Here is a 16757-nt window from a genome sequence, read left to right as displayed (position 1 = left end):
TCTATACCCTATATTTATATTCGATAACTCCTTTGGATAACTCGGTAATTTTATACCTATATCTTTTCAATAAATTATCGGTATACCAAATTATCTATTATTTGATATAAAAATATATCATTAAATACATAATAATTCATAAATAATATCCTATATATGATAATATCTAGTCATTTATATGCATTTATAAATGATCAAAAAATGATCATATAGCATTATGCATTTTTATAAATAAAAACTTTTGTTGTTTATAAAAACTAAATTATTATACACCTTGATTTTAAAGTCATTGTCCTCTATATATCCTCTATATAATAATAAATAATATAAATTAGTGAATCAAATAAACGCAGTTTACTTCCTATTTTTCCATATTTCCCAAAATATTTTACTTTTAATTAAATACAACCTTGAATACATGGAAAAATTTGCCTTGTGATTTTAAGCACTTACCAACGTTTACGTCATGTTAACTAGTGGACCATGTAAATTTTAAATGAAAATTCGTATTTCACGTATAGAGAATATCGCACACAATTTGGTTGGTTAGGTGCATTTCTTGTCAGAATTTATTTGAGAATGGGTGTTTTGTGTTTTGTGAATCATATTAACTGATATCCTTTCTTGTATATTAACCAGGTAAGTCATCAACAGTCATCAATTTTCGGAGATATATTCCTGTTTTTTGTTTATTAAGTTTGTTAAGTTTATTGGTTTATTGTATTTATGCCAATTATTGTACTTATAAATTAAGCAGTAGCTGATTAAAGGTAATATATTTTTTTTAATTTACATTTTTTATTAATTTTGCCTAATATTTTGTTTGCATAGTTTATTATTATTACCATTTTAATATAACATTTATTTTTATATAAATTTCAACAGCATAGTATTTATGGAAATACCGTATTTATTATTAATTATATATTTAATTAAATGAAGGCAATTAGTTTTGATACTATATTGAGTCTACTTAACTATATTTTAGTTCTCATGGTATGTTATGATTTTACTGGCGTGAACCTACATTATTGATAACTAAAATAAGTTAGTATACTTAATTATTTATGTATAAATGTCCCTATATTTATGTCCCTAAGATTCTCCTGCAAAATTTTAGTCTAATCATATAATATTACAAATCCTTTAATTATTGTAGTTCCCACATATTTTGATAAAAATGAATGACCTGGATAAACAGTTGGCAGAGTTAGCATTAATTAATAAAGCAGAATTACTTCCAAATCCAAAATTGGATGGTCAAGGAATGAAAGTTGGCCCAGCTGTTCCTCCAAAACCTGAGAAACAACAACCACTGGTAATATTATAGACATAGAAATAGAATGAATTACTTAATATAGGTAAGTTTTTTATATTTAAAGATACCTCAGTCATATCCACTGAAGAAAAATGTAGAGCCTAGTTATTCATCTCGTATACAGTCTAATCAGTTTTATTCAAACTTGCCTCCAAATAATCATTCCCATTATTCAAATACAGCAACTCTTAATTCAAGTAATAAATTGAATCTGCACAACAGTAATTATGCAAATTTACCTCGCACAATTGATGATCAAGCAGAATATTCGAGAAGTGTATCTGCATTGAGTAATAATTCATTACCAAGAAGTTCTGTGAGTTACGGAACTGGTTATGCCACAAAGAACACTAGGTAATTATTTGCTCTCCAATGGGGCAATTTTTTTAATGAAGTAAGTAAATTATTTTTTTCAGTTCAGTATCAACTTTGAATAGCACACCTAAACCATACGATGGTAATAAATCAGATGTTGCATATAGTAACATTCAAATTCAACCTTCAAGAAACCGTGATGGTCTGATATATTCGAATTTAGCTCATCCGTCCTCAGATAGGGCTGTTTACAGTAATTTGCCACAAGATGGTGTGACATATTCGAATGGAGATGATTTCCCTCCACCACCACCTCCATTAGACTTGTCATCTGGATTAGGTGATTACGCTCCATGTACTGTGAACACAAACTTACCGCCACCTCCAGATGATTTGTTACCACCACCATCGCCAGTGAGTTCTAGCTATAGCGAGTTGAGAAGAGCCACACAACCAGGTTCAGACTTTCACAACTACAGTATGGGCTCACAGGTATGTTTTAGACATAAATGAAAGTTAATGCAATACCGGGTGTTATTTAAGTATCTAGCCAAACTTCAGGTGGTGGTTTAACCACGTGAAGTTATTTTAAGACAAGAAGTTTATATAAAAATAGGCCAGGAAATCCATCTTTTTTAATATACATAGTATTAATTTTTAGTAATCAAAGTAATCAATTTTGTGAGTCTGTATAATATTTAAACAAACTGTATTTAAAATTATAGTTAATGATATAATATTGCAAAAAATTGCCTAAGTCTCACCATCAGAGTTTTGCTTTATATAAAACTTAATAATAAAATATGTTATGTTTATTATTATGTAATGTATCATAAATCTCCTGAAATGTTTTAAGGTTTCTTCAACATACGAATCAATTTATGAACCTATAAATCCAAGGCCTCCAAGTCAAATGTCTTCAAGATCAAATTATTCAATATATGCCCCTTATAGTGGTCCGAGTAGTACACATACAGGTATTATTATTGATATCAATGTTTAGTAAATTTATTACTTCTATTGCATTTAACAGCAATAGCCCATAATTTAACTAAATATTAAATTGTTTACTTAGGCCCTAGTCAGTCAGTATCCAGAATAGGCCATAATAAGGAGCAGGAAGTTGATAGTTTAACAGATATGTTGGTTCAGGGTATGGTAGGAGCCAATCCAGAGATTGAGGAGGATGTTTATGGTATATGTGTACGATGTGGTGAAAAGGTTAGTTTAAGACAAATTCTTAGGAAAGGAAAGAGAGGGGACGCGTAATCGACATCTACGGTCTGTCTGTCTGTGTCTTGTCTGGCTCCCGAAAATGACGTCCGATTTTGTGTTTTTTATGTAGTTTGTGTTGTAAAAAGCTTTTTTTAAAGACTTGAAATTATCATTATTTAAATATGGTGTTTTGTTGTGCTTACAACTGTACGAGCCGTAACAGAATTTCTACAGGTATTACGCGTCCCCTCCCTTTCCTTGTCTAAGCATAAACTAATGCCATCATTTAGCGCCATCTGGTAGTGTGGAAGAGACTATTGTAAAATTTTGGTATAATATAGGCTTACTTTGGGTTTTTTTTATTGCCGATTCTGAATCGTTCCGGAATTACAGCACATTATGTGCAGATGAAAAAAAATTGTCAGGTATTTTTTTCTGCGCATCTATGTCAAAGTTATAGACAGTTCAGAATTGGTAATAAGAAAAACGGAGTAAGCTATAGTTATAGCATTTTATTCCTATTAACATTAACTATAACGGTAACATTATTCAAGTACATTTTTTTCTAAATTATAAAATTTGGCATATAAATATAAATATAGACTTTTTTACTGCATTTTATGCTTTATTATATTATTGGAAGTGTAACATAATCAAAACAAAATTATGTTTACATACATGGTACATGGGACCCACTCTTAGGCAATACAAATGGGGTACCTAGTTTTTTTAATTTATCAATGAATAAATTATGTCTAATTATATCTAATATCATAGTAATAAAATAGTATAATAATAATAGTTTAAATTACTAATTAACTGATGGCTAAATTACTAATGGCGCTGGTTGTCATATTTTGCTGTTATTTATTTGTTTATATGTATATAAAAAGCAGGTCAAACTCTTTAACTTCAAAGTAAAAAAAAATTAGACACTCACTTCAAAGCAGTCGCTTCTGTAACGTTAAAGTATTCTTTGATACAACACTGATCATTTTGACTTTATATTTACAGTAGAGGTATTATAAGATAGTAGTGATGGGTTGTTATTTAACTATCTGTTATTTTATAACAATTATTTAGAAATAACATAACGCAACCGTTACTACTTTTAAAAAATAACAGATATAAAATAACGATACGCAGAGATCGACAGTTCGTGAAACGAAGTCGGCGCTCTGCACCGCCATAAAATTCGATGCTGCTCGAAGTAATTCCAAAACACAACTAGTATGGATTATGGATGGAAAACATGTTATTTCGACAACCATCGATACAGGCGGCGAGATACAACGGACAACGGAGTGCGGAATGCTCTACAGCGCGGCGCGGCGCGGCGAACGTAGCTGCATCGGTCGATGGTCGTGTGGGGCTTGCAACAGCTTAAAAATAATAGGATATAAAAGAAGCAGCTTTTTTGAAACAGTTGCGGGCATAATGCCTGGCGGTCGAGATAACAGGAGTGGGGAAGGAACGCTGCTGCATTGGTCGATTGTCGATGGAGGCTCGCAACGGGTTGGAGAAGCAGTCATTTTAGATCCGTTGTTTTTTAAACTGTTTCGTTTAAATACGAGCATAACAGAGCGGCGCACAGTGTGAAATTTTGACGTTCTAGGTGGAATTAATTCGATTTTTACCAACTTTATCCCAGGTCCTAAGTTATTGTAAAATTTATTCAAGGAATGTCCATCAATAAAAACATATGTTTATTTTTAAAATCAAGCTTATCATTTAAAAATGCACATTACTTTATCTTTCGGACAAAACGATAAAATCATCTAAAATATCTAGCCCATTTAGTGAAATTTTTCAGGCGTTTTAGTGAGAAGTGTTTACTTTCACGGAATAACTACATTGATATTATTTTTATATTAGGCCTACGTGGTAAGCTATCATTTTTTAAAAATATTTCTGCTAAAGAGTTTGACTGAAAAGAAATGTTAAAGAAGTACCTGCAGTTACCTATGAAAAATTGTAATTTAGCTACTTTAAATATGTTTTTGTTACATAATACCACATAATACCACGATAACTTTGTCATTTCTTGAAAGGCTACTTATTATAGCATACGACATAAAAAAATTTAGCTGCGTTTAGGTGCGCTTTAGCTATACATATATATTTTTTAAGATGGCTGCGCGCTTCACTCGTCAGGATGTATATGAGGTTTGTACTTCTAACACTCCAAAGAAGCGGCGAAGCGCTGTGGTGAATTTTATATTGGAACGCTTTGATTCTAGTAATGTTTCAAGAGCTGTCAAAGAAAATATAAGAGTTTCGGCCAGGACGTTTTGTCAGAAAATCGAGAACAAATGGAAAAAGGCAAATAGGCATAAACATATCTTCTTATCTAAAAATTCTGATTGGTTAAGGGGAGATTTTCGATTATCTGTATTAACAAGAGTACCAAAATGAAAGAAGAACCTCAAATAGAGTCTCTTTGTGCGGTAAGGTTCGTCGAGAAATCAACAATTGATTATTTTATTTTCTTTGATTGTATGATTATCTCCGATTTAGATAGATTTTTCAAATCGGTTTGACCCACAAAAATTTTATAGTGTATTTTGCTTGTATATAGTATTTTCTTATTTGCCTTTCTTATAGATTTTGTATTTTGGTTCGGCAACACCACATTTTGTAGAATTTTAGACACTACGTATATTAAACTCCGTAGTTACTAACCTCAAAACTATTTTCTAATCAACAAAATGTTTTATTAAAAATAACATTTTATGAATCACTGATAATATAGTACAACCCTTGTTTATATATTAATAGTTAGTCAATGTGCCTGTATAAGTCGATGCTGCCAACTGGTGGCAGAAATTAAAACGTAAAAAGGGGCGGAGACTATTGAATTTGGCAAAGAAGTAGGGACTAGGAATTCTTCGAATTTAATTCTCCGTAAAGAATAAAATATCTTATCTGCTTTGAACCGAATTTTTACCTCAAAGCGTTATTTACATTTTTTATTTTTGGATATGGATTTATATTTATTTTGATTTTCATGGCCCCTTGTTAAATACTAAATTATTATATTAGGTATATATATATTTTATTTCTAGATGGATAATTAAAAAAATATATGAAACTATACCTACTAGTACCTCTGTAACTTTGTAAAAAGTATGACGGATTTAACATAATGTTTTTTTTTAAATGTAACATCCTATTTTATTTTAGATCCTGCGTAAAATTATTACTTTTTTATGTATAATCCTTGTATAATGGTGTAACCTAAAACTAGTTTTCTAATATTTCAATTTGTTGATGAAGAAAAAATATTAGATACTATGTAGATATTTAAGGCAGATGCTACAGGGTGTTCAACATATATTAATGGTTAATTCTACGTATTTAAAATTAAAAAAATATCTGCAGACTCTTTCAATGACACAGCCTATACTGAGTGTTTTTTTTTAAAGTGGTTCACCTCTATAACTTTTTTATTTTTTCAGATTCCGAGAAAAAAACTAAATTGGGAATGTTAGTAGGTATATGACATAAATCGAGATTGATTCGTATTCAGTTAGTTTCGGTCACTTCCTGTTTCACCGGAAATGTATACATTTGATTTTTAAATGGTACCCTCGGTATTTTTTATACCGTAAGATCGAATAAAAACGGCGTCAGCGATGGCTATGAAATGAACATCGATGACATTTCTCATATAAATTTACATATAAAATGACAGCGCTTTTCATTTCATAGCCATTGCTGACGCCGTTTTTATTCGATCATACGGTACTTTATTTGATAGAAAATGACATTCTGAATAGAATGACAACTTTTGACATCAACAATCATATGTCAACTTTTGACATTTTCAATTAAATCAAAAATAGCATTTTAAAATTCAATCTAGTGTCATGGCTGTGTTAAAACCATTATTTTTTAATCAAGGATTAATCAAGGAGCTTTGGAAAAATTGATTTGGTCGTCTAATATTTTTTGTGTCTTTTCCTGGTCAGTTGAAATATGCCCATTTCGTATTTTAATCATAACTCAATTTTTTTTAATGAAACGAGAGTGGCTCATTAGCATATTTGGAAAAGCATTTTTTGATACCTAATAAATTTTGGTACCTAATTTTGGTAAATAATTTGGTACCACACACTCCGTATGTCGAGTCAAACTGTCGTTATCTTTACGACCGGTTACATGTTGTTTATTATCATGGCACTCTACTAGATTGAACTTTAAAATACTATTTTTTAAGTAAAAGAGTCAAAAGTTGACATTGAATTATTCTATTGAGAATGCCATATTCTGCAAAATAAAGTAAAAAAATACCGACGGTACCATTTAAAAACCAAAAGTTGTAGTCATTTCCGGTGAAACAAGAAATGACCGAAACTAATTGAATACATCAATCAAGCTACTTTTGAAAAACACCCGATATATTATAATTCTTTCTGATAGATTTTACAAAATCCTTCAACTTCTATTAAGAATGTCATATAACTAAATAAATCACTTTACTTAATGTTTAATAATAAATAATTTTTGTTTTGTCATATGGCAACTTGTTATAATGTAAATGAATTAAAAGAAGGATAAAATTCAGAACAGATTGCAAGCTGTTGAGTATAGGTGTACTTAATATACTTTCTTAACAAATGTTGAAAGGTTTTGTAAAATCACTAGAAAAAATAATAATATATATATCGGATCAGCCAAAAAAAATGTTTGAACACAGTGTAGCATCTAACTGCAAGTATTTTTACATATAAATATATTTTTTTTTCATCTCTGTAAAACACTCCTACCAAATTTGTGTAGTCCAACTTCGGAAACAACTGACAGTTAAGTAACATAGGAATAAAATTTTACTTTTTTTTTAAATTGTAAATACTTACTAACGTTATTTATAAAAAAAAGTTATAGAATTTTAGGCAGAATCGAAAATAAAATAAAAATGGAGTTTTGCATTAAAAAACATGTATCCGCCACATTTTTTGAAGCAACCAGTATACTCAAAAATAACATTTGAACTGTGTCTCTAAAGATTCTCTATACCCTTTTTTTTATTTTTTTGGAATTCCCAAAACAAACGAGATAATTAACTTTATTTCTTTCGTGATATCTCATTTTATAATATTTCGGAAGAATTAATCAGGTATCTTATTTTTATAATTATTAGAAATAAATCGGAATTAAAGGATAAGGGATATGTAAATATATACCATACGATAAAAAAAAACGGCCTCAGAGGTGGTTTGGAAATGAATATCGATGTCATTTGTACGTAAACAAATAGACGCCGTTTTTTTTCGCTCATACCGTATAAGAAAAAAAATTTAATAAAGCAAACGCATTTATTAATACATGTATATAGATTTACATGGTATGAAGAAATTCGCATTATGATCTCTGAAGGTCCCACCAATGCTTGGTTAAAGTGGCGAGTACGACCACTTAGCAGTCACACCTATAATAATTTAATAAAATATGAATATAATAAACAAACTTATTTCTTTTAGATTTTTTAAAAGCGAGTTATATGTGTTAAGTGGTTTTTGATTATTTTAGGCTAAATTTTTTAGACATATTATTTTAGACCAAATTGTCTGCCCACTCAAACGTCTTCAAAATTATAATGTAGGAAATTCTTAATATGTTTTAATTGGGAATACTTTTAGAAAGTTTCATTTTCACCAAACAAAACTACGTATGTATAATAAATTGCAGTATAATCAACTATAATGCATGATATATACTAAGGGCGTCAAAACTAGATGTTGGGTTTTTCTCGATTATTTCGAACAGAACTCCAATTTTTTCTCAAAAATTTTTTCCAACTTTGTTTTGAAAAATAATTTTTAAATCCATAATCGATGTATATACAGTAATGTCCTCTTTTAGAATACATAATTATTTTCAGCTGCATCGATAAAATAAATCATATTTACTGATGCCAAGTAAAAAATAATTAGAAAATTATTTTAAACATCTAATTCTTAATTTTTGTCGCTGATAAATAGATACATCACTTTTGTCGACAAACCTATTAATAAAAATTGCGTAAAAAATCATGTTTATTCGCAAAGAGACAATTGAAAACCATTTAATAACTATTAATTTGGGATATAGATCTTAATAAAACAAAAGTTGCATAAAAGCTTTGTTGATTTATGATATAAAATACAGTGTTTCATTTGAAATAGCAAAGAAAAAATATAATATCTAGTTTTGACTCATCCTGTATATAATAAACAATTTAGTCTATTTTAATATAATTATATGAATTATATAATTATTAATTATTAACTTAAATTAGTTCCAGTAAAAACGTCGATATTACCTATTTTTAACTTAACTTAGAAAGAGAGGGCTTTAAATATATATTTTATTATATAAACAATAAAATTCAATCCAAAAAGGGTCAAAATATATTCTTTGGTCAAAATGAACTCTATACGACTACGACATTATGGTATTTTTGGAATGACAATTTAATAACAAATCCACCAAGCAAAAATACAAAATATAGCCTTTCTTTTCACAAACTCATAACCTTTGCTCATAACTAATAACTTTAAAAGTAAATATATATTTGAATCATCCTGTATATCTATAAAAATACCTCCCTGTCAAATTTACGCTACTTTTGCAAGCATATTTTACAAAAAATATGATTTGAGTGAAAATATAAAATAGGAAGTCTGATATGAAGCTTTATCTAAACACAGGGTTGACTATAGATAAACAATATTTTACGTTATCAAGTTATTAAGAAAAATTCTCGGAAAAATTATAAAATACACAATATATCTGACAATTCCAAAAAAGCAAAGTGAGAAATGAAACAATTTATAGCATAAAATCAGTATTTTTTTAAACTTTTAAGCAAACTGGGCATTATCGTTTAATCTATCTATCAATCTATCAAATGTTTATTATTAAACTTATCTCAGACTCTATAACATTTTTCCCAAGAGTGATTTAAAACAAATTTATATGAATTTAGAAATAAATATGAACAGTATTTACTTACCTGTAAAACAGATGCTTTTTGCTTAATTAAATATGTTGGAAAATATTATCCAGTAGGTACAAATACACAACACTTAAACACAACAAAATAAACTAATAAAATAATAGCTTCTAATCCAAATTTCACAAATACTGTTTATGTTTCTTCGCGAGGGACGAAAAAACTGAATTTTTTAATTACTCAGATATGCATTAAGGTATATCTCAATTCAAAAGCTTATAAATATTTATTTTTATAAGACATAACCTAAACGAAACGAAATTACAAGTCGAGAAAGATCAACAAAACTGCCGAATTTAGAAGCGAATATAACTTTTTTCCTTTTTTCTTGTCACAGTTGAAACAAACAAGGATAAAGCTATTTTCGTAAAACATGGGTGAAACGTGCTAATAAGTGGCCCAATAGATGTGACCTCGCGCCCTTCCATTTTTGAACGATGGGCGGGTTTAACGGATTCCCCTCAAAGAAAATCGTAGGGGAATACAAAAATTCAGAACGGGCAAGGCGCCACCTAGAAGACGGGCTTGTACTAAGCCCTCATTGTACATCTATTTATACATAATCAAGGGTACAACAGTTTCCCATATTTACCAAACATTATGAGAGACCCTGTATATGCCCGACTATGATTATTTTGGTGCATGATCTACCTTGCCTTGATAAAATTTCTTATATAAAAACGAAAAAGACTAATATTTCATTAAAAGAGTCGCTGAAATATTTTTTTCCAGCTACAACGCGTAAATTTCACACTGTGCGGCGGTCGAGATAATCGGAGTGGGAAAGTAACGCTGCTGCATCGGTCGATTGTCGATGGAGGTTCGAAACAGGTTGGAGAAATAGATACATTGTTTTTCAACCTGTTACGAGCATAACGGGCGGAGGTCGAGATATTATGGCCGCTGTATGTTTTAGTACTTACTTATTAAGTTTCATTATTTAGGTATTTATTTATTCTGAAAAATTTTCAGAATAATATTTTAAGATTTTTTAAAAATGTATACAGGGTGTTTTGAAAAATCTGGTCATTGATTAATCACAATCATTCTTAAAGCCCTTGAGTAAAAAGCTATTTTTGGAAACGGATTGACTTTAGGATGTAGAGGTTCGATAAGAAGGGATTTTTCGAAACTCGAATTCTAAGGGGGTGAAACCACCCTCAAATATTAGAATATTGTTTATTTTAAAACCGGTGAGTTTTTCGGAAAAACTCTTAAACACGTATATTTTATTTTGTTGTTTTACATATTTTAAGATTTTTTAAAAATATATACAAGGTGTTTCATAAAATATGACCATTGAGTAATCACGATTTTGCTTAAACTGCTTAACGTTTAAAGCTGATTTTTGGCGAACGGATTGACTGTGGGGTTGAGGTTCGATAAGGAGGGGTTTCTCGAATCTCAAATTCCAAGAGGGTGAAAACGCCTCTCAAATAATACAATATTTGTTATTTAAAAAACGGTTAGTCTTTCGGGAAAACGCTTGGACAGGCATAATTTATTTTGTTTTTTTACATATTTTGAAATTTTTTGAAAAATCATACAGGGTGTTCCAAAAAGTTGAGTAATTGATTAACCACGATTCTGCTTAAACTGCTCGACGTTTAAAGCTTATTTTTGGCAAATGTGAGAAAATTTTATCCAGTTTGTATGTTAATGGAAATTCTTGCTTTGCTTTATCATCACCATTACAAATTATTAATTCGATTAACGATTCGGGTACACGTTAGTTAAAGTGTAAAATTAATTCGAACTCTAGTGTGTAGTTGGTTTACTTATGAAGAATATACTACACATTTTCTTATATTGCTATTTTTTGACCGCAAATGGTAAAATCATAACTAATTCAGGCGGATAGAGGGGCAGGGCATAGGGAGATCGGAATGTATAGGTATAGACGAGTGGCGGAATTTTGGCTTTTTTTATATCGCAATTTGTAAACAGCGCTTATTTGTAAACAACCACCGTTTTTAGAGAGGTATTTTAGATAACAATCGATATTTAGAAATGTTTTGACACCCTGGAAATACTACCACCGAGCACGTCATTGTTGCAACTTGCAACTGCGTTAATACGCCTGGCGGTGACCGCCTCATACTCTTTCAGATATTTAGCAATAATATAAAGAAACCTGTTATTTTTAAGCTGTTATTTTAAGCTGTTTTTTTATAAGTAACTATAACAGTTTCAACTGTTATCTAAAAATAACAGATTTGCCCATCACTATAAGATAGCTGTCACTTTTCTTCGTTCTACACGAATTATACACCGTGCTGGCAACTCTTACTGTTGGGTCCTTTGAATAAGAAGACAAGGAAGGAGCATATCAAAAATCTTAGGTACACCGCGATGGGCCTCAAATATGGCGGACTTAAATTCCGGTTTATCAGTGCCGTTCTAATTTTATTTAAAAAATGTAAAACTATGATGTAGGGTAGACGTGGGGTAGACTCAATAATTTAATTATTTTATTTTACGTTGTGAATAAATGTTGGTAGTTATTAAAATTGTTATAAAAATATATAATTCTAATAAAAAGAGATAAGTTATAATAAGTATTTATTAACACAAACATCCGATACGCTACTGAAGCAGGTAAGTCAAATTAACGTATCAAACTTCTTTGACATCTGATCTTTGACAAGTAGTAAATAAAAGCTAAAATGCAAGAAAAATATATAATTTAGTTAATTTAAGTGAATTTCATAAATGATCGGTTTACTACACGTATGTATATTATATAGTAACTTACTAGCGAAAAGTTGTTCCATTATTTCACTCAATTTTTGCCGAGATCTACCGCACGCTACACAACCAACTATTTTAGAGTCCGTTTCGATAAATCGCTATAGTGTCACTGTTAATTTAAGTTCTGCCACAATTTCCATCTAGATTTACTACCTTTATAGCACATTGCTAAGTGCACATTGCTAAGAGACGTGGAAGGGGATATAGCAGATTTGTCGCAGTCGACCGGTTTACCAATAGTACTTCTGTCAGTACTTAAAGTTCTAGGGAAAGGTGTATACGTATGTATACGTTCAACTTCACGATTATATGAACGTATGTATACGTTCATATAACGTTCATATATATCACGAACGTATGTATACGTTCAACTTCACGATTTAATTACGTCTCGTGATACTTTATTTGTTTATTTATTAATGAGTCGTTGTAATTTTTCCTATAGCTTGAATGTTTTTAAGTGCAAGTTAAAAACACTTGAATTTTTGGTAAAAATAAGTGGAATTGAGTTGGTGTTCGACAGTGGTCGCGCTATTAGAACTCTGAATTCAAAGATCGATATCTCGAAATCGATATTAGAATTAATTAATTGTAGTTTTTCAAAAACTTTTTTCGCAGACAGTATGCAAAAATCTTTATAAAAAAAAATTACACGATTGCTGAAAACCGCTATCTACTAAAAGTAAATGGATGGGTTGTTTAAATTTTAGAATGGAAAAAACAATCTTATCGAATTTTTCTTATGTAAATATTGTAAATGATCCGATCTTCAAAATAAAAAAAGCTTCAATTACTAAAGTGGTTCTTAAGTTATGGCGTGTTATGTGTAAAAAAGTTCAGTTTTTAAATTATTGCAATTACTGACGTTTTCTCGTTATGAAAAAAATGGACACCTTAACGATATCCTTATAATTCCATTTCAGATGCACAGAAACATATCTAATGATTTTATCTAGTTACCTTTTCGAAAAAAAAGTCTTAAAAATAAGCTGTTTGCAATCGTGATTTTACTTTACTTGACAGGGAAACGCGTACCGGCAACAACGCAACAGCACCAACCGTCGCGTTTCTCTCACTCCGACTTAAGAAGATCCTTATGCGATTTACTTCCACACATGTAAATACCGACCTAAAAGTAAAAGTTGCCAGCACGGTATATTTGGCAACGTTTTTACTGTTCTCTCTTTGTTCAGTACATTATAAATGCATTGTACTCTTCTTACATACGGAAATCTCGACCCAAACGTAAACCTTGACAGCAGGAGTATATTCAGTTAATTTTTAAAGCATACAGTGTTTACTGTAAAATGATGTAGACTTACTTAATACTTTCCTAATTATTTTTCCTGTTGTTGAACCACTAAAAAAATTCCTTTTTATAGATCGTCGGTGAAAATAGTGGATGCACTGCTATGGATCAACTATATCATATTAAATGTTTCACCTGCCACCAGTGTGCTAGAAATCTCCAAGGAAAGCCTTTTTATGCTCTCGATGGGCATCCTTATTGCCAAGCAGACTATTTGGTAGGATATACTAACTCAATAAATTTAATTGGGGATTCAAACATTGTTGGAATTGTTTTCAGAACACTCTAGAAAAGTGTTGTGTTTGTCAGGAACCGATTCTTCATAGAATCTTAAGAGCCACTGGGAAACCCTACCATCCAGGATGCTTTTGCTGTGTTGTTTGTGGAAAGAGCCTTGATGGAATACCTTTTACAGTTGATGCAACTAATCGAGTGCATTGTATTGAAGATTTTCACAAGTAAGTGTGGAAATACTTTTTTTTTTAAATAGTTAATTATAATATTTTTCTTCAGAATCTTTGCACCAAGGTGCTGGGTATGTAAACAACCAATAATGCCAGAGGCGGGGAAAGAAGAAACAGTTCGAGTGGTCGCTTTAGATCACAGTTTTCACATACAGTGCTACAAGTGTGAGGTATGTATATACAGGGCGCTACAAATTCGAGGTACGAGCATTGGTATCTCGGTAACCGTAATAGATACGAACATGGTTAAATTGGGGTAAAGTTGTGTATTGGGATGTTCACCAAGATGCCATCAAAAAAGTTTTAAAAATGTCAATGATTGCTGAGTTTTTTGGAAAAAACTGATTTTTTTGAAAATCAATTTTATTTTTTCCTGTCCTTAATTTTTCGAAAATCAAAAAACTAATTGCACATTCCATAGCCACTTTATGAGGGCTATCTGACAGTATTTGTAGATTTTCAAATTAGCTGATAATTTGTGAGATACAGAGGCCAACTTAATTTTTTTAAATACGGACCTGCATTTTTTATTTCACGTTTTGAAAGAACTCGGTCTCCTGAATAGAATGATATGTCACACTTTATACTTTTTTTTTGTTATGGATACCTTAACAACAACAAAACTATTTAATTATTATTTAAAATAATTTCAAGTCCGACTCTGGTTTCTTAAATTATTTAATCTGATTATATTCATCCCAACAATATTGATCAGCGCTAATTAACATTGAATAAGGAAAATCGAGCCAATTGGAAGATTCAAATAAATAATATCCACGTCAGAAATTTAAAGATATTATTTTTAACTTTTTTTATTGTGAATTTGAAATCTCAGTATGCGATCTAAAATATGCATAATATTAATCGTAGTTATTATAAATAAATCAACATCTACAAACTAGTTTCTAATGTTCTACATTTTCGAAAGGGTTACCACCCTCCCTATTGCACAAATTTATTTTTCGCTCAATTTTATTTATAGCTCTTTGAACTTTTTTCTTATACTTTCGAATGCATTTTGTACTCTTTATTGTAAATGTTGAGATGAATTATTGATTTCACTTTTACAAATGACGTCAAATAATGTAGCCCCTTGGCGATAGGTCCAGGAACCCCGCTGAACATTATACTGCTCTACCATTTCCAATCCATCTTCCGGGAAAATAATTTGATTGTTTATATTATTTTATTGCATTTAATTTTCCTAAATTCCTAATAAAGTGGCTACGAGAATGTGCAATTAGTTTTTTGATTTTCTCAAAAGTAATGGCAGGAAAAAATAAAATTGATTTAAAAAAAATCAGTTTTTTCCATAAAACTCAGCAATAATTGAAATTTTTGAAACTTTTTTGATGGCATCTTGGTGAACATTCCATAGCGCAACTTTGCCCCAATTTAACTATGTTCGTATCTATTACGGTTACCGAGATACCAATGCTCGTACCGAATTTGTAGCACCCTGTATAATATAAGGATTTTATAATAAAAAGTATTTGCCTATTAGAGTCTATAGACTATACATGACATAATATTTCTGTTATCTTTGTTTTGAAAAAAAGCAAAGTTTTTTTTATTTACTATCAAATATGCAGATACTGGGTCGTGACTAAAGATGTTTTATCATAAAATACATTTAATCAAAAACGTTTTTCACTAAAACAGTTTTGCTCATTCTGTGTGCCTTGACAAAGATCTGGACTTACTGTCGCTTCTTTATAGTGAATGTATTCTGTGGTTATAAAGAATATATCTTTTTTGGAATTTTTAAAATAACTCTTTTAAGCAGAATGAAATTTTAAATATTTACGTTAATAAACTTTTTTAGGACTGCGATCTTGTTTTATCTTCGGAAGCAGAGGGTAGGGGATGCTATCCACTTGACGGTCATGTGTTGTGTAAAAGTTGTAATGCTAGGAGGGTGCAAACTCTTACAAGGCATATGACTACTGAGCTGTAATAAAAAAATATCCCAGTATTCTAGAGCATTTATATAAAAATATATAGCTATTGATCACTTCCGAGTGATTAGTTCATTCTAATGTTTATTGTTACATCTTACAAGTTTAAACCACGATTTCTTGCTATTTACATCTATTCTAGAGTTTATGTTATTGTTATTTCGGTTAACAATTTAAATATACAGGATGTGCCAAAAACTGTTATTTTTCATTTGATGGGAACATTTGGCGCACCCTGTATACACTATACAAGGTGTCCCAGATTTTAATCGGGAAAATTTAATAGATGATAGAACTTGCAAAAATAAAACAAAAAGTTCATATCAACTAATAAGATTTAAAGCTTCCTTTTCGAGATACAGGGTACCATTAGAATACCAATTATAATATTAATTACCAATAATTAGAATTTAATTTTTTTGCAAGAAGT

At 30.3% G+C, this 16757-nt stretch overlaps 1 protein-coding gene and 1 long non-coding RNA gene across 3 annotated transcripts; one reads left to right on the top strand and one right to left on the bottom strand.

Annotated features, from left to right (window-relative positions):
* Positions 1-446: 446 nt before the first annotated feature.
* LOC115875996 (thyroid receptor-interacting protein 6-like) lies at positions 447-16649 on the top strand. 2 transcript variants are annotated; one of them, XM_030891643.1, is made up of 10 exons: positions 447-639; positions 1160-1318; positions 1383-1672; positions 1735-2125; positions 2490-2610; positions 2709-2854; positions 13979-14122; positions 14185-14363; positions 14419-14539; positions 16195-16649. In XM_030891643.1, exons 2-10 carry the CDS (start codon positions 1181-1183, stop codon positions 16324-16326), a joined length of 1662 nt encoding a protein of 553 aa, XP_030747503.1. In that variant the 5' UTR covers positions 447-639; positions 1160-1180; the 3' UTR covers positions 16327-16649. The 2 variants fall into 2 exon arrangements, with proteins under 2 accessions (XP_030747503.1, XP_030747504.1); XM_030891644.1 differs by lacking the exon at positions 447-639 and adding an exon at positions 646-770.
* Positions 8153-10610, bottom strand: LOC115875999. Its single transcript, XR_004049082.1, has 2 exons — positions 9846-10610; positions 8153-8279 (listed from the first exon to the last, which is right to left on the bottom strand). It is a non-coding gene; the product is annotated as an uncharacterized LOC115875999 (long non-coding RNA).
* Positions 16650-16757: the final 108 nt, after the last annotated feature.

This window comes from Sitophilus oryzae, unplaced genomic scaffold, assembly GCF_002938485.1.
Source record: "Sitophilus oryzae breed Bouriz unplaced genomic scaffold, Soryzae_2.0 scaffold_1396_pilon_pilon, whole genome shotgun sequence".
Lineage (NCBI taxonomy): Eukaryota > Metazoa > Arthropoda > Insecta > Coleoptera > Curculionidae > Sitophilus > Sitophilus oryzae.
This window is presented reverse-complemented; position numbering and strand designations above follow the sequence as displayed.

Excerpts from the sequence above, each read along its gene's own strand:
- LOC115875996 (XM_030891643.1), top strand. The coding sequence starts at position 1,181 with ATGAATGACCTGGATAAACAGTTGGCAGAGTTAGCATTAATTAATAAA. Across the intron at positions 1,673-1,734 it reads TATGCCACAAAGAACACTAG|TTCAGTATCAACTTTGAATA; the intron begins GTAATTATTTGC and ends TATTTTTTTCAG. Across the intron at positions 14,123-14,184 it reads ATTGCCAAGCAGACTATTTG|AACACTCTAGAAAAGTGTTG; the intron begins GTAGGATATACT and ends AATTGTTTTCAG.